The following is a 25,406-nucleotide window of genomic DNA, read 5'->3' on the forward strand; positions in this document are numbered from 1 at the left end:
CATAAAAACATGGTGGAAGAAAAAACCCTGTAAATCGGATAATATCCAGAGGCTCATTAAATTTCATCCTGACAAAGACTGGCAGGCAGAGAAAACCCAGAGACAGCATGAGATGTGAGGGAAAATGAAAGATAGGGAAGTTAAACTAAGATAACTAAGATTTTTCTTTTCTAACTTATCTCACATTCTTCTGTAAAGAGTGTCTCCAAAATGCCATCGTTAAGGTCATTCATAGGTTAAACTGATGAAAGGAGGGACAGTTATGTGCCTTTAAAGCTGACTGATTGACTGCCTGTGACTGTGTTACTAGCTGATAAAGAGCTACAGGTGTTTGGTTGTTATGTCTGATGGTATAACACACACACACACACACACACACACACACACACACACACACACACACACACACACACACACACACAGCTGTAGGCATGCCTCCTGTACGATTACAACCAACACCTGCTCAGTCATAACTTTTCCTGGGAAACAAATAAAGCCTTAAGGGTTGATGAAGAGCTAGACTAAACTGAAACATTGAATTTTTATTTGCTTGAATCAACACTGCAGCTTAACATGTAGCTGTTAACACTGAAATAGAAGTGTTTTGGTTAAAGCTTTAATCTGTAGACTTGTCATATAAATATCTGTTTTTGCTACGTTCTATCACAGACTGTCGATGATGAAGTTGTTAAAGATCCCCTCCAGACATATCAAAATACTCTTCTTGGAATATTAATTTAAAAAACATCTTAGAGTCAAACTCTACATAGTGAAGGTCAAACATTCATGGGAAGTAACAATAAGCAAAATCAATTTTTCAGTAGAGAAGGACTTAAAATTCTGTCCCAGTCTTTCCCATGAAATTTATTCTATTGAGTTTATGTTTAAAGAAGCAAGAACAACAGCTGGGATTAAATACAAGACAGTAAGAAACATAAAAACCCACAGTCTGCACTGAGTGTTTGGAGTTAGTTCCTGCAACGGATGTGAAAAAGCAATGACACCTTACTGAAAATCTCTACGCTCTGGTACAGTTTTAACCTTGCCCTCTAGCCGCTTTTCTCAAGCAGTAAGTAGAGCCACACTGATGCCCAAAACAGGAAAAAATCGAGACATGAAACAAAGCTGTTTAGTCAAAGTGATTCCACAACAATAACACTAAGTCAATGACAAAAATCCTCCAGCTATTTGTAAAAGTCAGGGGTAAAAAGAGCTGGCTACATTGCCCTGACATAACATGACATAACATCTGAGAGGGGTGACACATATGAACTAAGAATTAAGAGGATTCAGCTTTTTAGCTGACATGTTTGATGGAGATGTAGCTCATCACCATCCATGATCTCCATAATCTGCTTTTTAGACAGGGCCTGAGGAATATTCATGGGGTGGCAAGGAGACTTTAAGGAGTGGCAGAAATGTATGCTAAATTAACTGCAAATCCTAAAAATGATATATTGATTTGCATTTTCAACACGTTATTTTTTAAATTAATCATAATGTGTTAAATTGAACAGTCCCTGAAACTGGGTTGGCAGCTGCCAGATGCAACTACAATAGTCAGGACACTGATGATATGTAATGAAGGAGGTGTAAAGGTTCCTGGCATTCATGCCTGACCTCCAAACAGTGAAGGTAGTGACACATTGACTGAAATGTCCATAAACCAACTGCCAACAATCCTCTGTGATGATTTATTGGTTGATTGACTGGTTGATAAACTCATTTTATTTATTAACTGAATGTGAAAATATCTGCTTTAAGGCTCCACTGAATACATGCATTGATGATAAATTATTCTGTACATAAAAGCAAAAATGTCATTAAGAGAGATGCATACAGCAGATGAATATATAGATGATTTTCCACTAATATGGCCACACAGCTTGATATTGCTGAGCATTTCCTTCAGGTTGATGCAGTCAAAGTGCAGCAGCAGTTCAGCAAACATCCAGCAACAAGCTTGACTTTAGAAACTGGCAACATCTAAAGGAGAAACAGTAAATAGTAAGCAAAGCATTATTGGCAAAATGTGCTGCGTTCTGTGTGGGAAATGTTCTTGTAAATGTGGGGTCCAAAACACACTTAGAGTCCTCTAGAAGATGGACCAGGCGTAGCGTATTAGAAGTATCTCTACTAAAGGGACAGACACAAGAGCTGCAACCACTCACAACTGGAAGCATCGGCAGATGTTCTGACGTTTCATATTTAGAATAATGACATTTCATTTACGTGTATCATTAAAGCGGCTGTGTGGTTTGGTAGAATCAAGGGTTCAGAGCAGTCTTGAGGACAAAAAGTTTAGTTTCGCCTTTTGATCGGGACGTGATATGATATGTATGGAGATTTCATGCGATACGGAGTGAGGACAGAGGGAGCTGGGAGGAGGGAGAGAAAAACAGGAGACTGAGCGGATGTCGCTGCAGGGCACAGGAAGGAATGTCAGAAATGTCTGAGCTCTACATGCAAACACACACTCGCACACAGCTGTTGAATGGGTCGTCCTGGGTTTGTGTTAGCTCATTATGTATTTCAGTGTGATGTATTTGTGCAACCTGGTGTTCACGTTGAGGTGTGTGTCTCCTTTGTGTGTGTGCCCGGGCCAGCTTCGAACCCGTCAACCTCGGCTCAGGTAGATGGCGAGGTTATTCTAAGCTTGCCCTCTAGCGCTCGCCGCTCCGCTGTCGTATTTTCTTCCTCTGCGCTCTTTGTCTCAGTGTGGCGTCCCGAGGTGAAGCCGCCAGTCTCCAGCTCGCTGGAAATCCCCGTTCCCACACTGCTAAAGTTCCACCGATCTGATCAGAGCCGTACATCAGCCAAAGTCAGGCAAACCGCCTTGTCATTCTCATGTTTCCTTTCCCCATTCTTAGGAAGCAGGTGGATGTTGTTTTGATCCTTTATTGGGCAATAATGGAATAAAGCTCTACTTCAAACCCATACCCGTGCTTCGCCAGCGTTCATTTATTTATTTATAGCCATGAATCTGATAAACTTGCAGTTACTGTAACATTTATTTTTGCCAGACCTACTGATCTACCGGGCCGACGAGCAAAGAGGAAAATGTTCTTAATATTAAACCTTGATGTTATGTTAGACTTTTGTGTCATATCTTTTGAGTTCACAAATGGAAGTTAGTGGTCAAACTTCAAGCCCAGCTCTGTTATCTAATCATTTTCAGTCAAGGGAACTAGAAAACAAGGCCAGCCTGGTGGGAAGAGTATGCAAACAGTGTATCCAAATATCTGCCTGTCTGGAGTGTCCTCAGACTGCCTTACTGCAGCTGACCTCTGACCTTCCTGTTGCCGAAGGAAAGGTGGTGGCACAAGACCTGTCCAAGCCTGGACACGTCTTTTAAGTCACCACTCGGGGGCCTCTGGTTATTGAACTGCTATTTAAGTTGACAGTACTGAGTGAGGCAACACAGTATCCAGTGTTTGTGTGTGATTGTGATGTGCTGTACCATAAATTCCCATCGACTGTAGTTTGAATTATTAGTCATTGTTATGTCTCAGGGTTATCCAGCCAGACTGACTTATATAACACACACACACACACACACACACACACACACACACACACACACACACAACACACACACACACACACACAAACATACAGCATAGATAAACACACATAGTTCCACACACTGCTTAATCATAAAAAAGTCCCATTTTAGCTGGTGCAGTAGAGTGTTTAACCTTAAAAGGCATCATCTCAACCACAGAGCGAGTCTGGACAGACTGTATGACTCCTGACCAGACAAATGACCATTCACAAATGTCAATCTGATGGCGTCTTAGTGGCAGTTTGAAATGTGTGCTTCAGATGATGTAGGTTTAATTCCTTTCTTACATCAACCTCTCTAATGCTGTCAAATAATGTTGTGGTTCTTTTTACAGCAACTTCAACAAAGTAGAGCATGTGCATTGTGCAAATATGTTTACCAAGAGAAACCTGACGCCTTGTACTGAAGCAGGAAGTTAGTTTGTATCCTTTCTCACTGGTCATTCTGACTTCCCATAGCATAGCACCATGCAACTCAACATTCTCAAATCCTGCACATACAGATGCAGCCACATAGAATTGCCGGCTGGTTCATGACAGACCCTTGCTTATCTGAATGGAATGAATAGATATATCCGGTTGGCAGCCAGCAGGGAGTGGCAATTCTGAGTGGCTTGTTCTTTGAGGTCTTTTAATGCAATTATACTTTCTCTGACTGTGAGCATAACCACATTACATTCATATGGGCTTCACCTTATATTGCTGAAGCCATCATGGTTGTCTTGTTAATGTAGATGTAAATGTAGCCATTGTTAATGACTGTACTTCAGTCAGGCCGGCTTTTGTCAAAAGAAACTTATCACAAATGCAGAATGTTATATTTGGCAGTTTGGCTCTGTTCTGGGACCTCCCTGCCCTTCCATGTGCATACATGGAAAAGCTTAAGACAAGGAGAGCGACTGCTTTGAGATAAAGATGGGCAAAGAATAAAGTGATAACCAACCACTGTCTGTGAACTCTGCTGCAAGGCAATAATCGAGATAGAATATTTCACAATGGCAGTGGCATTTTACATGTTATGACAACCATGGAACTAATATAATGTAAGCTTGAACCTCACAAGTATATGATTTAGGTGTTGTTTAGTCTACTATGCCCTGCAGTAAAAACATGTGACTTGGCTTATCAGTGTCCTTAAGATATTGTGTCCTTATAAATTGTGTGAATATAAGTAATGGGATTTCCATGAATGATGTAGCTGAAGGCTATGGGACCACACTCATTTTTGAATCAGACATATGTGTCTTTGTTGTTGGTATCATGTGTATATGTTGTTTTACCTCATATTCTCGTGCCAGTGTTGGTATGTGTACTTGGGGAATGGAGGAACTGGGCTTATGGGAAATATGGCTTTCATTTCCAGACACTCAAATGCAGATACCCTGTCTGCACTATGGTCTTATTCGTTGAATTATACAATTATAATCCATATTTATGACAGACCTATTGTACTTATTCATTTGGACCAATTAACAAGAAATGTTAAACAAAACTGATGGTCAACAACACTAACATGTTTGATGACTGTTCATCTCTTTTCTCCAGTCATCCAGTTTGGTTTCGTCTCTCTGTTCGTGGCTTCATTCCCGCTTGCTCCTCTCTTTGCTCTGCTCAACAACGTCATCGAGATCAGACTGGATGCCAAGAAGTTTGTTACAGAGCTACGCAGGCCAGTCGCCGTACGTGCTAAAGACATCGGTAAGCTGATGTGACACTGAAAAATGGAAATGCAGACACACAGAGCATAACTTGAATCATATCATATATCATATCATATAAATTGGTGATGTAATACATCTTTAAACCATCATTTATATGCCAAAAACACTTGAAATATTAAATATTTCCTCCATAATTTCCTTCATGTCAGAGTGGAAACTCTTGTGAGGCAGCATTTCATACCCCATGGGACACCAAAACTGAAACAAGACTGATTCAATTCAGGGTTAGCGGTGCCTTCAGGCAGTGAGGCAGGTTTCACTGCTGAGTTTAAAAACTGACACCCCTCCACCCCTACACTTCAGTATAGTCATGTTGTTGCTGTCGGCTGAAAGCTCATATCACTTCAGTGTTATCTTTTCAGCAGAAACTCAGTTTCATTTCAACTTGACCTCTTTGCACTTTTGGTCATACCGTAAGTCATTTGAAGGATAACCTGTTCCTTTGGGTTTAAATACATTTTCATCTAGGAAATGTCAAAAATAGCAATGTCTGTTGGTCTGTCACTCTGTTGGCCCATCCAACATCCATCCATGGTCCCCAGGGGATAAATCCTAATGACTCTGGTGAGCCTCTGACCTTTCCTCTAGTATCTGATCTGGTGATACCATGAGGTTCACATTTGGTCTTTTAAGTCAAATGTCTCAGCAACTGTTTGATGGATTGCCATGTAATTTAAAACAGACATTTATATCTCCCTCAGGATGAATTGTAATAATTTTTAACAATCACTGTGATGTCTCATCTAGTACCATCATTAGGCCAGCATTTCAGTCTGTCCAATACTTCTTTCTTCTTTGGTTTCTCACCTGCAAATCTAATGAAATACCACGTGTCTAGTGCTAAGTAGAAAAATAAACAAAAATGATAAACATGCTGATGTTGTTGTTGATGTACTTGAATTTCCCTCGGGATAAATAAAGTATCTATCTATGTTAGCATTTAGTCTCACTGAACTGCTTTCCTGAACATTCTTCAGCATTTTCTGACATTTTATGGACCAAAAATAATGAATTGAGAAAATTATCAACATATTAATTTATAATGAAAACAAGCAATTGCAGCCATAAAAAATACAGATAAAACATGCAGTTTATGATACTGAGTTCTTTATGAAGAGTTCTAAATTGAATTTTTGAACACTACCTATCAGAACCCAGTTCCAATTTTGGCACTGTGCTTAATACAGATGTTCCTCTTTCTGTCTGTTCTTGTTTCCTAACCCTTATCACTTGAACTGCTCTCTTTCTTGCTCTTCTTTCTATAGGTATATGGTACAACATACTGAGTGGAATGGGAAAATTTTCAGTCATTATAAATGTAAGTATTAATGCAGCGCTTCTTATTATTTGCATTGAGTTCGCGATGAAGGCAGATATATGCACAATAAATGCATGAAGACCCCTACATAATGTGGCTGATTTAAGGTCCCACAGAATACACTTTAACATTTCAATAAGTGAGCACTAATTTAATTTTGAGTCATTAGTGTAAACATATAGGACAGATTTGGGGTGAAATCAACTGGATTATTTTACAGCACAGTTGAGGAGTCCTCCGCCTGTGGAAACACTTGTATAATGTATTCTGTGGCTCTAGAAGGAGCATTGTCATTTCTGATGATGCCACTCAGTATAACTTTTGTTACTGTATGTATTCATTATTCCTATTCTTGTGAGTTATTACATTGTCAGTTAGTATTACTTGACTAGTTAAAATGTCCCTGAAAAATCCTGTAAATGACGAATCTAACAGTTAAATGTTTTTGTCATTACATGGAAATTTATGAAATGAAAAGCTTTCAGTTCACATTTGACTTACTTACTTGAATTACTTAGAATAACAAAGAGGTACATTTCAAAGATATTATATCATGTTGAAGTCCCAATATTCAGCTTTAATCTAAACAAGTTCAGTCCATTAACCTCATAATGGACAGGAACGGATGCCGAATGTTAACAAAGATACAGCAGTGCTTTGCCACTGACCTCAAACTCTGGAAACATTTCGACACGAAATACGACTTTCATCAGGTCTGGTGGGTGCGTGTGTGTTCCTTGCAAATATTTACAATTATCCATCACAATGATAACAGTTAATATTGAATGGAGATCTAAGGTCTCCATTTGCTCTAAGATGTCATGTGGAGATCCCAGAATCATGTCTGAAACACCTTAACAATGCCAATCTGTGGAGGTCACGGTGTGTGTGTGTGTGTGTGTGTGTGTGTGTGTGGTGTGTGTGTGTGTGTGTGTGTCCGCTTGCGGAATCAGGCAAGTTCTGCTTGAGATTTGTTCTGGCCAGCTAACTAAATCCTATTCCGTTTACTTTTAATACTAAACAGATTTGTGGAGGATTCAGAAAAACAAGCAGCAGGAGTTTTTATTTATTCTAGAGCTATGGGGCATTGGACACACATACACATGCTTAAGCTTCCCCAGGAGCGTCGAGGCTGTGGAAAACTGGAAGCAGAGTTCCCCTTTTTGTGCATGTTTCTTGCATCTATCCATTCTACAGACTACAAAATGCATTACTCGGGTATCTCTAAAATGTAGTTTACGGGAACAGTGCTTTTAAACAAATGAAAGTAAATAGTTTGACTGCTTTCACTGAAAAGTTTAACAGTTTGTCTCATTGTGTATTTTCTTCTGATCAATGCTCATGATAGAAAACTGTTCTCACACTGTCTGTCTCTTTCTCCCTGGAGGCCTTTGTGATCTCCTTCACATCAGACTTCATCCCTCGGCTTGTCTACCAGTACATGTTCAGCCAGACGGGCACCATGCATGGCTTCATTGACCACACGCTATCCTACTTCAACGTGTCTAATTTTAAACCTGGCACGGCACCGCAGAACTCGGAGCACGGAGACATCATCGTCTGCCGGTAAAAAGACACACACACACACACACACACACACACACACGCATGAACTTAAAGATGTTGGAAGTAATACAGTTATATTTGCCTTTATATTTCCTTTGTGACAGGCATTGTTAAATACAAAGGACAAATCAAGTAGTCTTAAAAAAACAATATTATTTAATTCACCTGGTCAATGAACATATTTATGCACTTATACACTCCTGGCCTTTTCTTGTTTTCTGATATATTTTTCCTTTTACTGCCAGTGGAAAACAGTCATGTCAATTCATCTATTTTTATATCACAGGAATTCAGTTTTGCCTAATTGGATTTTGTCTAAGTGGATAAAACAGCATTACTCTGTCTTGTCATAGCTTATAACTTTGACCTTCTCTTCAGTCTCTGCATTAACAACGAATAACTACCAATTATATGCTTATTTCAAGGCTAGTGACCATTTAATTTGACAGAAGGGTGTCTCTGTTTCTGCTTCTGTGGTTCATGTCCATCTCCAACTCAATTTTATTTCTTTCAAACCTTTATTCCTATCAAGAAACCATATCTTACTATCCATTTTTTATTGGACTTTTGCACAGATTATGTTAATTGATCTTACTAACTTTTGGTTTGCAGTGCTTTTGTTGCACTTGCACTGGTGTGTTGAGCGTGGTTGTGTCGGCTCTCTACCGCTTGAGGAGGCAGACAGCAGAGAGAGTTGATGATGGCTGCACATTGCTTGACAGCTTGGTGTGTAAAAACAGCTGTGTGACAGGCGACATAAAAAACAAATGATCGGATGGGGTCAATAAAGGTCTATATAGCCGATACCAATCAGTTTAAAAATGCCTCGATATGCTCCAATACCGATCATTGAGATCAGATCCATACACCCCTATCACAGCCCTTCATTGTTCTATGTTTGCTGTCACCACAAACTCTGAAAGCTTTTGCATTTAAAGCAGTCTTTCTGGTTGGTTCCATAAAGCGATCCAGGAGCAATACATTCTGTTTTTGTTATAGCAGAGTAAGTAATAAATCAGCCTAGGTTGCAGAATTAAAGGTCCAAAGTGTAACATTTAGGAGTATCTAGTAGCAGAAGTGCAATACAGTATTCCTACGTGTGTTTTGTTGTAGTGTATAATCCAAATCAAGATAAAAAATAAGAATCATTGTGTTTTTGTTACCTTAGAATGAGCCATTTTTATCTACAGAGGGAGTGGCCCCTCTTCTACTATGTAACTGCCATGTTTCTACAGTAGACCAACTGAAAACTGGCTTTAGATAGGGCCATCACACTGTTAAAGGCATAGCTGGCTTTGTGTCCAAAACACTCAATTAAAGTGAGTGTAGTTGGAGCATTTGATATATCATCTGGATAAAGCAACATATAGTGTTCTATATTAAACATGTATACACAGTAGCACTGATGCATTATATGAGCGATGGCCAATTGCTTGAGTTTCCAAAGATGTGGAATAGTGGATTTTTGAAGCTTTGAGTTTGGCATATGGCGGTCGCCATGTTGTTTTTTTGCAACCAGCAACCGTGACGTACTGCGAGTTGGGCTGCGCCACATTGGCTGTACTTGGTCCGTAGCAGGAATCAATGGCAGCAGTCCACTGTATAATCAAAAAGGACATAGTTTGGAAGGAAATCAGAGTGTTGGGAGTTACAAGAAGGTTATGTTTCCAAATACATAAAAACAAGGTTAACATAAGGTTGTTGCAGCAACGTCGCTCATAGTATACATCCGCTATAGTGCTCGCTCGCTGTATGTTAAGATGAGGTGTCTACAACAAGAACAAATGTGACAGAGATTGTCACAACACCAGTGAAGCTCAGTGGTATTAGCCCCCTAAAGACAGTGCACTATTGTATCTTCTATGCATTTTCTTTCATACCAGTGGCAAGCATCTGTTTCATAATATCAATATAAAGCGCTGTAGAAGAAAAGGTCATGGATGCCAGCGCCCACAGAGGCCAACCTGCTGTTACATAAGACAGTAAAGAATTACAGGGCAAGAATACAGTCTTTGTGTCAATGTAGTGTGGTACGTCACGTCTCAGACACGACCAGATACTGTAGGCCTTGAATGCTTATAGGCATGGAAGATGTTCTAAGAAGGGCATGTGTGTGTGTCTGCAGTGTGTGTAGTGCCGTATAGTGTACAGACTGGAGGCAGTGTGTTAGCCACTTATGTTGTGGTTAACGCCTCCAGGCTCAAGGCAAATGATTCAACTACAGCATGTAATTCAAAGTATGTCTGATGCTTCAGACAGTTCATTCCTTTCTTTTTCTTTCTTTAAGACCCAGTTAATTTGGGGACTGTAGTTGTATGGATGAATATATCAATGAATCAAGGGATCAAGGACATTTATTTATTAACACAAGGTTGAATGAAGAAATTAAAGTTTGCAGTGCATACATAGTAAAATATGATTCAATTAATTGAATAACAGAAAATAAATTCTGAGCACCAAGTCCGCCTCCTCTCGTTCTACACTCTGCCGGCTCGGGAAGTAGTCCGCCTGTCGAGTGCTTGGTCCAGAATGTTGATGGAGCAGGTCTCTGTAAAGATGTGGGCACAGTCTCTGATATTCCATTGTCTGGGTCCCATTCCATCCAGACCGGACCGGCCAGAAGCAGCATTAAGTCCAACGTGGGCCAGCATGGGCCTCCAATCCAGCTCTCTTCCTTCTCTTCCAGGAGTGAAAGCACTCACTGTGTTGGGCTGGTCAAGCTGATCTGGCTGGGTGGGTGTATCATCTCAAAGTCTGCTGCTCTTTAATCTAAATCCCACGCTTCCTTTTCTGATGGCTATGGGTTAGTTTAGGAATAGGTAATATGTATTTCAGCAATAAAGCTGAAAACAGAATGTGAGGATCCGCTCAATTTGAACAATTTTGTCTTTGCCTTTAAAAATCAAACCCAATCAAACATCATTTGATGTTTTCAGCAATAAAGCTGAAACAAAAACATATTAAAACAAAAATGTAGCAAGTGAACGAGCTACCGGCTGCTGCATATACATGCACAGCTGTTGTCATGGAGACTTGCAGGAGAGAGGAAAAGATGTCAAGAATGGATAAATGGATGGATAATGGAGTCAAACTGAGGAAGGAGAAATTAAAGATATCATTGAAGAGAAGAGAAGACAGAGTCGGGGATAGGGCAGCATGGAAATATGCAGAAATAAGACAGAGGGAAGGAAGGGGAGAAGCACTGTAGGATGGAGGGATGAATAGATGGATGGTGTGATAGAGGCCAACCACTACGGTATTAAATCTTTAATTACATTTAAAAACAGCAATGTGAGGAACTTGAAGACAGTTTCTGCATCAGTGGGCAGAGCATCACTGTACATCTCTGCAGTCATGTTTTCTCTACTGTATTCCCAGAGCTAAATGAGTGCTAAATAAAAATGAGGCTAAAGTTGTATTGAATTCTGCCAATAGTTGTCAATGTTAGGAAAACTTTTTTGCAGACTATTTTCAGAGAAGAATGAGCTTTTACTCTTGGAAGGTCTAATGCAAATACACCATAAATCAGTTTACACTTGGTTTATATCAGCCAGAAAGAGAGGTTAACTATTTCTTTGGGAAAATTGGATGTTGCAGTAGCAACTAAAGGATTTCTATGAAATGTTCTTATACAGGGTACTTAGATTTTCCACACATCACTTGTATACAACAGGTTTGTGATAATCTTTTTGCTCATAAGTTGTTATACAACATTAAACTCTAATTGGCCAGAAACATATTCTCATAAAATCTTTTGCTTCAAAGGTGAATCAGGTCCAAGTTCCTGCCAAGTTACTGTTAAGCTGAATATTAAATCTCTACGAGCCTCTCTTGTCATTTGGCTGACCTCGGACCTCCATGTGGAGGGGGCAAGAGAAAAGGGAATTTCCCTACAGGGATGCACTTTTTCTCCTCATTCCCGACATGTACTGACGTCAGTTAGCTTTAAATCAATTATATTTAGTCAGAAAACTTTACAGCCATATACAGAAAACAAAGAACACATAGACAACATCAACAGATAGATTAAGGATAATAAAGACAAGAGACAGGACGAGTTAACCACAAACTCTTGTGATTAGAATGTTGTTGCAAATCATTATCTCTTCCTGGACAAGATTTTGAAAAGTCTTTTGACTTATAGCCTTCTACCTGCTTCATGTCAAGACAGCACTTGTTCCCTTAACTGACAGGAAGTCGTCTGTGGAAGTTAAGTGAGGGCCAAGGAGTTTTATTATGTAATTTCTGATACGATGTTTCCTTTTAGTACATCGATAGAAAATATGTGTTCTTTATTCAGTGTACTTAGCTCAGAAATAAGTTGAGTTCAATGTAAATGTAAAAATATCAGTGACAGATTGGAACAACACAGCAGTAAACATGTCGTCCTACATGAATTATGAAGATGTCTCATGGGTATTGTGTAACTTATGTGTCCCTTTAGTTTTGACCTTCACCGCTAGCTTCCTTTCTGTCAAATTAATTTAATTTTGAATGCTAAAATAAAGAGATGAGAAGTATAATCTGCCCTTGATTTAATAAAATCTCATGGGGTACTTGGGGTCTCATAGGAGGTCCATGTTCAAGTACTACCAGGAGGTGCAAGATTCTGAAAATAAAAAAATATCTACTTAAACAGCAGTTTCTAACCTGCTCTCTTTGTTTGCATGCATTTGTGAGCACTTTTGACCTTTTCCATTATTTGACACCAGACAAAATAAATTTTTTTAAAATAGAATTGTGTTTTTATTTGAATTGTATATGGAGGGGTAGTTTAAATTATTATGAAACAACTAGAGAAAATAATAAAATAACCAGGTCATATATTTCTGACATCATGTTGTGGGCCTGCGGTGTGAAATCCCTGGTCTAGCAGCTCTTTTAGGCTTTAAGCACAGTGGCATCTTGAGCTAAATGTTTAGCACACCTGTATAATGTTTACCATGTTCACCATCTTAATTTTGCAAGTTAGTATGCTAATATTTGACAATTAGCTAAAACACAATGTATATTTGAGGCTGATGGGAATGTCATTAGTTAGAGATATTTGGTCATGAATCAAAGTATTGCACAAATTAAAATTGTGACCTTTGGTAGCAATAGAAAAGGGAATTTTGTGGGAAACATTTATGTACCAAATTTCATGGCAATCCTTCCAATAATTGTTGAGACGTTTCACTCAAAACCACAAACATGGACCTCATAGTGGCACTAGAAGAAAGGTCAAGAACACCAAAGTCCTAGTGATACATTGTCAGGACACCATGGATATTTGTGCCAAATTTAAAGGTAATCAGTGGTTGTCAAGAAAATCCACTCAAAATGATAATCCCATGGTGGTACTAAAAGTAAAGTGGGATAAGTAAGATTCATCCTCAGGGGATCATGAGTGTCTGCACAAAGTGTAGTGATAGTGTCATCAGTGGTGTACTATACATAAATAATACTGTGAGGTTTTTCATGGTCATCCATCGAAACGTGTCATTCCCAAACACTGCAATTGAGCAGACAAGGTCGAAAACCACGAGCATCTGTGAGACAGCTGTGTTTTTGTTTGGCTGCACATGAGCACCAGAAATCTAAATCTAAATGTACTGTACTGATACCTCCTGACTATTTTTCCCAAATTAAAACTCCGAAATGACAGCTGGAGCAGTGTGGTTAGTGATCTTTTAGCTGTCAAAGACAAATCTGGAAGGTGTTGGGTGAGAATTTTGGACCTTGGTGTTTTTTCTCCTCCTGTTCCTCTTCCATCTCTGTCTGTACCGCAGCCAAGGGGAAGTAATAAACTGCAGAGGGATGGAAGTGGTTTTGGATCAGAGCAAGCAGGTTGTCCACATTCTCTGCTGTGAATTCTGGGGAAAAAGAGATAAGGAAGGAAAGGGAAAACAATGGCACAGAACGTCTGAAACTGAAAGGTAGACGTGCAGTATGGAGCCCACATGTTCTTGCACACAACAGACAGGCACTCTTGGTGTCTGTTACCTGGCACCAGCCACGTTCTGTGATGAGGGGTTAGTGTCTGTGTGTGTGTTTTAAGGATGGGAATGGTCTGACCCTTGTTTGTCTGCAAATGTATTCCTGGATCCCAAGAGGCGCTGTATTGGCAGCAGGAACTCTCAGGAACACACACGCACACACGTTCTCCAGTCTCTCACATACTCACCATAATCTCATTGAGAGAGTCTTATGAAAGAATATTGAGTTAGATGCTCCAATTGCTGCCGAGCTGCACCGTTATAACCAAACATGGAGCGTCTAGAAAACACACACACGCACACACACACACACACACACACACACACACACACACACACACACACACACACACACACACACACACACACACACACAGGAAGAGAGAAAGAGAGGGAAAAATGTTCTTTGATAATGATATTATAAACTTAATTCCACCCAGGCAAATTAAGTTCAATTGACTGGAGCATGGCAGGGCGGGAGGTCTTGTTTTACACTTTAGTTCACATTGGAAGTTAATCCACAACAAAATTGTGTAAAATATCAGTGAGCGAGTGAGAGAAAGATGAATAGATCAAAGAAGAAACAGAGAGGGAGAGAAGAGTTGACTCTCACAGGCAGCATTCCTCACTCATGACTGTATAAGGAGAAGGAATCAGACACCATAAGACCCCACTAACACACACACAGACACACACTCAACGCACGTGCACACACATCTCGCCCTCACTCTCTAGTATTTCTATACTGCTAGTTAAGTTCTTAGTGAGACAGCTCAATCAGGCTAAGTCATCTATTTTGGCTTCAGATGGATGTTTTCATGAGAAAGAGTGTGTGTGGATGTCATTAATGATGGCGCTGTTCTGTTCAAGTGTCCCAATAAGTCGTGACAGTGTGACAGTGAGCTGTGCATGTCCCTGCTTGGATGTCAAACTGTCCTCAGTGCAAGAGTGTATTGCGTGACAGGGTCGTGACTGACAGGAGGCGGAGCATAGCTATTAGTCATGATGTGAAAATCATCAGGACAGAGTGTACTTTACAAGCAGAAAGTATTCATTTATAGCCTGATCTTATAGTTTGGATGAAAAAGGCCATTGGACACTGATAGTGATAGATTATGTTTATTAGCTGATTTGAATTGAGTGGGAAGGCATGAGAGGTCTGGCCAAACGGATTCTGATGTGAGAAAGTTACATTAAATGCTTGGAAAACAAAACAAACATTTGATCAGTTTGGGAAGTATGCTTGTTTGCTCTCTTACTGAGTTAGATGAGAAGATTTGATACCACTCTCATATTGGTTCAATGAATATAAAGCTATAGCCTGCAGCCAGCTAACTTAGCTTAGCATAAAGACTGGAAACAGGGGGAAACTAGCCGGGCTCTGTCCGAAAGTAATAAAATGTGCCTATCAGTGCTGCTAAATCTCACTAAGTTTAGGTATGTATCCTGATTACCATGAACCAGGCCGCATGGCAGCGCCCCTGATTAATATGTGCTTCAGGCTAGGAGAGTGATTGCGTTGAGGTGGAAAAGTATGGATGGCCCTACACCTGCAGTGTGGTTATGGAAAATGGGTTCCTACCTTGCTTTGGAGAAATTTACCTATGTGGCCACAGGGGAAACAAACAGATTCAAGAAATATGGGACAATTCCAGGAATCTTTCCAATTCCTGGAAAGAAATGAGGCCAAAATGAATGAAATAGATGGATAGATTTTCTTCTCTTTCACTTCTTTTTTTCCTATTGGATGGTGAGAGTAGGAGGCGGTTGGGCTGTTTATAAATGTTATTGTATGTATCACTGTACAGTATGTTCTTTCAATGCCAAAAAACAATAAATATAGTGTAAACAAAATCTCGCTAATTAACAAATTATTTAAAATGTATTAAATCCGTTAAAAAAAAAAAACATGTAAACCTATCTCAGTTTTATGGGGGGTCATGTGCTGGACTTCTTGTTAGCTGGGAGCAGGGACTTCCTGAAATCTTTGATTGCCTGGCAACCTCAGGGTGACAACAAAACTTCAGGAAGTCCCTGCTCCCAGCCAACAAATAGTGCGGCACATAAGCCCCCATAAAACAACATTCGCCCTTGTGTGACCCTTGAACCTGATTCTCTTAATTTTCTTTTTGTTGGAACATGCGGCTAGATAAGTGATGAATAGGTTTCCTTATTATTTTAACTCTGTCTGCTGTTTATCTTAATGTACTTAATGCATTAATTTGACATAATGCTGGCTGGAAGAGTTCTATCTATAGCTATAGCTCCTCACAATGCAGATCTTTGTCTATAAATCTCAATCTCATTTATCTCCTCCGTGCTTTCAGTGCTTTGGAAGGATGCATTTTTCTGCCTAAAGATGTTCTCAAGATTTACAGTGAGACTGTCTCCCAGCTCTTGCCTTGAAAGGAATGCTATATGTTGTACATTCTGCACGCCTCCCACAGGGAATGGATGACTCTTTTAAAATAGCTGTTGTGAAAATTGCGCCCAAAGGTAGGCTACTGTAACATAAAGCTGTCCTTCACTACACTTAAAGGCATTAGTACATGAGAACGTATTTAATGGCTATGACATACATTATCTGTAGAGGTTTGGTAGATGGTCAGATTTGTAACCTGCTACTGAAATTTCACTTTCTGGCCTGCACTCTGGCCCCTCACAGTTTAAAGTGTGTACAGTTGAGGGCCTTTATTTTAAAAAACAGCTTCATTTTCAAATAAAGAAAACAAACAAAAAAAGCTGTGCGGTGTTAATCGAAAGTGTTTCCCATTGCAGCGCTGTTTTGAATCCTCGAGTTCGGCAATATGACTGTAGCCATCCTGTTTTTCTTGGAGTCAGAAGTGGATGAAATTTTGGATGAAAGCGTGTAGCTGGCCTGGTCACAAACCTTTTGTACTACATTTAAAGTACACTTTAGGCGAGAAATACGCAACGCAGTAAAATAATCTTGATGTATCTGATCAGCAGTGCCTAGTCTGACAGTTTGAGCTGAGTTTGGTTTGTTGAGCTAGACAGACTCACTGAGAATGACCTGTCAATCACAAGGTAGATAAATTGGACTGTAATTGACTAAACGAACATCATGCTGTATGGAGGAAGACATAAAAGTAGCGACTGAGACCATAAACTTATTAGGAAACTGTTTAATGAGCTAATAAATCGAGTGAGAAGCAGGGTCATTTTGCCATTACGTTGAATACAGTCAGACTTTTTTTGGAGACAGTAGAGTCGCCTCTTCCACATTGGATTCACTTTTCAGACCTGGACGCTCTGGCCACTATTATATACTGTCAATGGTTGGCATCAGGCCATTGTTGAGAAAAAAAGCTCAATCAATCAGTAAATGCAAACAAATCATTTGATTACTTTTACCTGTATTAGAATCACAGTTTGATAGTAGACATAGTTGGCAGTCACCCAACGTCCAGGATTACTGACGGAGTTATGTACCTCAGATTCATGTTCAGAAGAATGTGTTGCAGCCTTTAGTAGAGACTGAATATGATTATAGTCAGAAAACTATATTGTTTGATTATGTGTAGCAGGTTTCTAACCTGACTCAGAACAAGCCCCAATGTCAACTCAGCCGGCTGTTGATTTTGAACAAATCCTGCTGCATTCTTTAACATATATAATGAATGACTGCACTTAAATAGTTACATTCTAAATAATCCCTGCAGTCGAGTATAAAGAGGGTTTCACCCTGCTTATGTTATTTAGGAGTGATTGCACCCAACAGGAAACAGCTAGGTCAAACTTGTCCATCAACTTGGCTTTGTACCAGGACTTACTGAACACAAATGTACACAATAACTTATTGAAAGCAGATGCTGCTCCACTAGATTCTCTTTTCTAATGAATCTTGTTTTTATTCAGTTTTTTGGCTTCTTTAGAGAGTGGACAGTGAAAGAAAATAACAAAGCATCAACATTTTCCTCCTTCAAGTGACAGATTTTGTGGTTATGTTGACGGGCCAGCCAACTTGACATCATTTTGCATTATTCTCTGATCGCCTGATCTTTCCTTGTTGCTCTGCAGCCAGCCGCAGCAACAGCAGCTATGGCGCCTAAATTGTCCGACTGCCACAGGTTACATTACTACACCATGTTTTCACCTTATGGCCTCTCACAGTCTGCTAATGCAACACTTGCACCAGATCTGAATCAGTCACGACCCAGCTGGCTTTGTACGTGACAGCAGCCTGCCAGCGACAAATTAGGGGAAATGTAGTTTCAGCGATGCCGGAGCAATGTAATTTTTTTTTTAATGAGACAACAAAGCATAACCAAAACGTGGCTGAATCTGTACAATGAGCGAATTTAATAAACGAAACAACCTGGTGTGAGGATGTTTTTATTTACGATCCTCCACTCATAGAAGCCTTGAACTGAAATTGGACTTCAGATTACTCTGGTGACCAAAACAGATATACAGCTGTTTCATGCTGTCTGTCTGTGTGTGTGTGTGTGTGTGTGTGTGTGTGTGTGTGTGTGTGTGTGTGTGTGTGTGTGTGTGTACCGGATGAGAACACATCTTCAACCTGCCCAGTCAAATAAATTCTTGTGCGGTGACAAGCCCGCTATGCACAAAACATCTTCTCTGTCTTTCTCTCATACGTTCCTTATACTGTCTCCCTCTTTATCTCCATGTTTTCTGCCTCTCTTCCTTCCCTTTTTCTTACTTTCGCCTTCTCCTCTCTCGTCTCCCTCTCTCTTTGATTCAGTGTCCTCATTTCAAGCCGTCTTCCGTTCGTTCAACATGTGGTTCGAGTTTTTCTCCTGTTTGTTTTGCCAGCACAATAAAGGCCGTTTACTACAAAGAAAACAAAAGAAAGGAATCCCAATAAAGTTTATTGCACTTTGAGTCAGGTCCCAAGCTGAGTGGAGGAATAGTGTGTTTTAATGAGGCTAGGTCTCAGCCAGGTCAACATAAATCAGCTTGGGTCCAAGGATGGATGAATGAACAATAGCGGAGGAGGAAGGTTTGTCTGAGACGGATTCTCAGACTCTTCGCTGAATCTCCCAGCAATCACAGTCAAACAGAGTGGGAGGGGCCTTCCTTGGATTATTGATTGATTGAGTTTTGTTTCTATAGGTGGTCCTCTCGTTACTGCTCGTGCTCAACTACCCTTTGATTTTAACCAACCACATTTGAAATTTGACTTCCATTTTTAGCAACCACGCTGGATTCATGTGTGCTTTGTTCTAGGTATAAGGACTACAGGGAACCCCCGTGGTCTCCGGATGCGTACATGTTCTCCAAACAGTACTGGTGTGTCCTGGCTGCAAGACTGGCTTTCGTCATAGTGTTCCAGGTATGAGCTCATTGTGTTTGCTTTACAAGCTAATTTCAATCAGCTCATGTTTCTGAGGTCCAGACAGTTAAAAGACCATTTAAAAACAAAACCACAGACAGAGAGAGAGAGAGACGCAACATTTTGGAATTAGTCGAATTAGACGTCTCCAACGGTTGCAAACACATTTTTTCCACATACATAAGTTACTCTGCAGAACAGTTAAGAGCACACACGCTGCTTCGCATTGATAGGTTTCTCATGTGATCATTTTTTAGGTGTTCTTCAGTTGACTTTAATGGATTACTACAATAAAAAGACGGATAAAGTAAATGTTTGTGCATATGTGTGGTCCAGTCTGTACTAATTTGGTGGATCACGCTGTACACTCATCATGATCAGGAATTTTACCAGATGCCTCAGTCAGTTAGCGACCAGCTCATTTGATAAACAGCTCTTTCCGTCTCTCCGCCTGCACGCCTCACTAACATATGTCTACCAAATGTCCTTCAGAATTCAGGACATTCCTTAACAATGTCTCTCAAGTTTTTAGATTGGGAGTTTTCAAACTGTGATGCGTGTCTCCCCGGGGGGAGCACAGGAGGGTTGTGGGGAGGGCGTGTTGGGAGAGATGATGAGGTGAAAGGGACAGGTGTATGCCGGTGTTCTAAACACAATGGGAAGTTTGTTGTTGTAGTTCATTTCCCTCTCTCCTCTTCTTTCCCGCCTCCAGAATCTGGTGATGTTCCTGAGCCTCGTGGTCGCCTGGGTGATCCCCGACACTCCCAAAACCATCATGGAGCAGCTCAAACGGGAGAAGAAGCTCCTGGTGGATGTCTTCTTACGGGAAGAGAAGGAAAAATTCCAGCTCATCCAGAGCCTCTTCTCCAAGGACACCACCCTCCAACCGGGCGGCCACGTGCTCCACCCGGGTCAGGGCCTCCCCATCCCGGGCCGCTACAGTACTCTACCCTCAGGACCAAAGCAGGGCTTGGCCGGAGACAGGGGAGGAGAAGGGCCCAGGGCGAGGTGTAGGGCGGCCAGCTTCAGCCAATTCACCAGAAACATTCCCTCGTCGCCCAGAAATGAAAACGAGAATTCCAGACACACGGCGGTGTGACATGTAACACACACATCTGTAGGGGTGCTTCAGCTGGGCCTCAGGACTGGAGAACATGTTGCTCGGGTGATTCAGTCTGTGAATGTCTCTCACTGTGTCTTTAGTGTCCTGGCGTGTGTGACACAGTAGTGCTGTAATTTAAAAAAAAAAACGCAGCACATGTTTGAAGAAATTTGAGTTCATTGGTCTCAGTGTGGAATGTCCACACTGGCTGAATGGGTGTCTGTGTGTTGTTCCTCCTTGCACCGACTGTTCACCTGATAAAGTAATATAATTTTTACTTTTTGGTAAAAATACATTATTTAGCGAGGCACACTTGCTTCATAGCGTAGACAAGCAATAATTACTGTATTAGGCTGAACAAATGAATATTACAAGAACCCAGAAAAGACTGAAGATAATGAAAAGACTATTAAGAAATGGACAGATTCAACACAGATGGATTAATGGACACTGGCTCATTAGTAGGGCTGGGGACTATCAGACTTTTCCTGCTTTATGTGCTTATGCTCTTTATGTATTTTTGTTTTTAACAGAATTTGTAGCAGCTCCAACATTCCACATTTTCTGTATTTTTCAATACATGGTACTGAAAGCACACGCGAGCCTCCAAGAAGAGCAAATCATTTTCTTTTACACCATTTACTGTTTCAGCTCTGTAGAATTCAGGAATCACTTTGAATCATTTTCATACGTCAGCCCCCGCGTATTCGGATTAGGGATGCTCATGCCAATGTGGCACACTGTTGTATGGCACTCATAGATTCCAGTCCAGTGTATACTTTTAGAAATAGGTGATCTGTGAAGCTAATTTTTTTCCTGTTAGCCATAGGGACTTTTACAGCTTTTACATAACCTCTAAATGCTAAGAGGAAGCCAACTCTTTAGCAAACTGTGAATGGGAGTGAGCTAGAAATGATCTCAGTTTTTTATTGTCTAGGGAACAAATACTTCATCAGCATTCCTTCATTATGAAATACCACACTGTAATCTCTGACATACTTGGAGGTAAGTAATAAACTTAAGTAATGAACTTACTGGTGTCACGCAACCATTGGCAGCCATGTTGGAAATCTTCAGGAACACAGGCTGTGAAGAGATTTTATTTTGTACAACTGGGCCATCTGTTTGTGACTGATACATCTGATTGATTTTAGGTTTAGATAATTTCAGCTTGTTAGCTAGCTAACATACTATCCGGTCTAACTATCACTGTATAGTTGTTAACAACTTATTATCATACTGATTGAATTAGCTTTTGTATGTTACAGTCAAACTGAAGATTGAATTCTCCATTTTTTGTGTAAGGAAACATAAGCTATAATGACACTGCATTTCCATTTTTCAAGAAACGGATAAATGTTAGTGGGAACGGTTCTGGGCAGGCGGTTCTTTTGGCAACGTTTAACAGACATTCGGGGCTAGGAAACATGTCGCCTACAAACATTGATGCAAAACATTTTTACCTGCTTTCTCACCATGTTGATGAACTAGTTACTGAAAAATCTGTCCCTGTTCAGTTGAAATTGAATTTCATTCAGCACTGGAAACCAGCAAGCTAAGCTGACTAGCTTCTTACCTGGGAAATGGAAGCTAATTAGCCTAGCTTATTAAAAGAAAGAAGGGGGTCCAGCTAGCTGTCAGTTATGGTAAATGACCAACTTGTCAAATCTCACAGCAAGTAATATACGGAATCTCGGAATAACGTATGGAATGCTAAAATAACAACATCAGCTCACCACCTGTTGGAATTGAAATCATATTACGAAAACAATTTTTACACCAGATATTGGGCCGCTCACGTTACCAGTAATGACATTGTTAGTCAGAACCAAATAGCCATGCCCCCACTACACAAATGTAACTAAAGCTAAAATTAATAAAACTTAAATTTCTTAAAAAGTCTAAGCAAACACAAAGGATATAATTGTTTATGCTTATTTCTTAGCCTAAATTAATTTTAATTTCAGTTTAAACTTAAGCATGGAGGGGTCAAGACACCTGATTATGGTGCGGAAGTGTCAGTCCTGCTGCCAATGTGTCCTGCAGACACTGGGTGAGCAACTTCGATTGGAATGTATGGGTACCATCTTGAAACACCGTATCAAGATCTTGTTATGGTGTTAACATGCCGACATGCCGTAAACCTTCAGTAGCCTACTGTTTCAGAGGCCTTATAACTGCTCTTATATTTTCAATACAATCAGATCTGTCTGGTAGGTTAGGACTCAGTGACAGATTGTCAACTTTAAATGTATTCACATGGACTTCAGGAGATGGAAATTGTGATAGTGGTGTCATACTAGTTTTTGTCATTCAAGAAGAGAAATGTCCATCCTTACCTTATGTAAGCTGGTGTAGAAGTTCTTAAATACATGATTGTTGGATGGATTATGAAATTATTTTACATGTTGTGTGATATCTTTGCTTTTATCTCATTGGTCTGTTTTTTTGTTTTTGAATTTTTTTGGCCTTTTTTGACCAGGTAGTGGGATTACCTGGACAAAAGAAAAGTCTTTAGAAAACAATAAACATACAAGCCTGAAGCAGATTCCTGCGCTTACCAGATTGTGGCATTTCAACCATTTTGACAGCAATATATTCAGATAATCCTTCATGTACAGACATTGAAATGCTTTTGTTAATTACCATCATATTTGTCATGATCTCTGGTGCCTGTTTCTTCTTGTAGGCTACTTTGGCTGTAGATGGGTTGAGGGTAGATGAAATTTGTGTCTGAGCTTGTCTTGCCTGGAATTTCCTTGGCAACCAGTAGATCAGGTGCATAAAAATGCCAGTTGGTTGAAGGGTGAATCCTGCCAAAATCTTCTGTTGCTGACCCTGCGTTTTCCCATCTCAGCTTTCCTACCGGTTGTAATGGTTAAGAAGAAAAACAAAAGCAGGTTTTTGTAAAAATATACTTTAAGCTGGGAAACACTATAATCACATTTAAAGTCCCTTTATAAACCATGAAAACTCGTATATTTTTCTCACGAGTTGGGGGAGACCAGAAAAGTAATAAAAGAGTGAATATCGAACTGTATTTTTCAAGTGTGCAGTAACACAACTCCATTTGGATGCTCTTGATGCATTGTGCCTGCCAAATGTTTAAGTAGGAAACTCCTTCCGAAAACAAGAGAGAGTTTGAGAGTATTTCTGCCACCTAGTGGTCACAAACTGCTCAGGGCAGCTTTAAATGCCTCATCTTATGATTGAGCCTTTGACCACTACATCACTCAAAGAGTTTTCAACCAGTTGGTGACTAGTTTATGATGATACTCTGCAAAAGTCATTCCTACATGTGTGATATTGTGATATACCAAGTCTTTTCAAATCTGGTTAGGATTAGGCTTCAAGTGGGTTACGGTACCCTTTTTCCCATGAAGTTATGAATCAAGACATAATGAGCAATCTCACAGCTGTAAGCAAAGTTAATTCATACGGTTTTTAAACATCTACCTCTCACTGACATTTGCAGCTTAGATTAGGTTGTGAAGTAATTCTTTTTTTATGTTTGTGGAATTGCATTTTCCCCTCCTTGTACACTGATGATATCACAATTGAAGGTTGTCATTTTTATGCACCGTGATCACTGAACAGCTACGCAATGATACACAATGCAGTCATTGAAGACAGCTGGGAACTGGGAGTTATAGCCTGATGGATTTATATTCATTGTGCTGGACAAAATCCCTTCAGGTGTCTCCCAGATGTGTTCATAGTTTTAGGGCAACTGATAAGATAGCAGTGGTTTAGAGTAGGTAGAAGCTATAGAAAAAGCAATATGTAACACATTGGACATGCTTTTTTTGTAATATGATGTACTGTAAAAATCCCATATCTCTTAAAGTAAATGAGTGTATGTCACATTGTATACCATGGAGGTGTGTGTTTTTTCCTTTTTTTTAAAGTTATTTTTTTGGCCTTTTATTGCCTTTATTGATAGTGACAGCTGAGGATGGGTGGGGGCACGCAGCAAGGGGCTGCAGGTCAGATTCGAACCCGGCCACTGTAGCAACTCCCTACATGGGTCGCCAGCTCTACTGACTGAGCTAACCGGGCACCGTGTGTGTTTTCCTTTTAACGTACCAGAAGAGTTTCAATTATCTCAACAATGCATGCACTAACAAGGTCTTGGAAGTTTCCTATTTTCCATGAATGCAACACTGACATAATTTCCTGTCTGTAGAGTTAAACTTTGCAGCTGTCACTTGTTTGTTGTGGGACTAGAAATGTTTGTAGAACAATGGAAATGAAATTATGATATGAGTTGTGCAACGGTGGAGTCTTTAAGTCAACACATCATTTTGAACAGGTATGTAAACATTTGCCTTTATGCAACTGATTCATTAATGAATTTTGAATCTTTGTTTTAACAGGAAGTGTTTGTATGACTTTCAGTACAGATAATGCCCAACAAATGATATATTATGCACAGATCCATGTTTTCACATTTTATACTAAGAAAAAAGAGCAAGAAAGGAACCATACATCAGTTTTTACGCAAAAAAACAGCAGATAGGAAAGGAAAGAGGGTCTGTGACCTGGGTAACTGGCATCTAATGCTAAAGCGGCTTTTATGGTGTCATCCACATCAGTGGTTTTCAAAATTGTTTATCAGATGCACCCGCGCGCAGCCCTGATCAACTAAAGTAGCCCTTCATCAAAGCCACCTATCATATTCCAAATTTGCTCATTTGAATTAATTTTAACATGAATGTTAATTTAATACTAATTATATAAAACTGTATAGCCTAATTGTTAACAGTATTGTTTTATACAATGGAACTGTCAATGGTTAGGTTGTTAACATCACTTTTAAAAAATCTGTTTCAACTTTTTA

The 25,406-nt window shown here is 39.9% G+C and overlaps 1 protein-coding gene across 3 annotated transcripts in view; it reads left to right on the plus strand.

Annotated features, from left to right (window-relative positions):
* Positions 1–24,437, plus strand: part of ano2b (anoctamin 2b) — a 66,902-nt gene extending 42,465 nt beyond the window's left edge. For all 3 annotated transcript variants that reach the window (XM_051392489.1, XM_051392490.1, XM_051392491.1), the window contains 5 exons: positions 5,110–5,262; positions 6,551–6,603; positions 7,991–8,169; positions 19,359–19,464; positions 20,177–24,437. In XM_051392489.1, coding sequence (XP_051248449.1) covers positions 5,110–5,262; positions 6,551–6,603; positions 7,991–8,169; positions 19,359–19,464; positions 20,177–20,563 — 878 coding nt within the window. In that variant the 3' untranslated portion in view covers positions 20,564–24,437. The remainder of the gene's footprint in view (positions 1–5,109; positions 5,263–6,550; positions 6,604–7,990; positions 8,170–19,358; positions 19,465–20,176) is intronic.
* Positions 24,438–25,406: the final 969 nt, after the last annotated feature.

The sequence above is a fragment of the Dicentrarchus labrax genome, unplaced genomic scaffold, assembly GCF_905237075.1.
Source record: "Dicentrarchus labrax unplaced genomic scaffold, dlabrax2021, whole genome shotgun sequence".
In the NCBI taxonomy this organism is placed as follows: Eukaryota; Metazoa; Chordata; class Actinopteri; family Moronidae; genus Dicentrarchus; species Dicentrarchus labrax.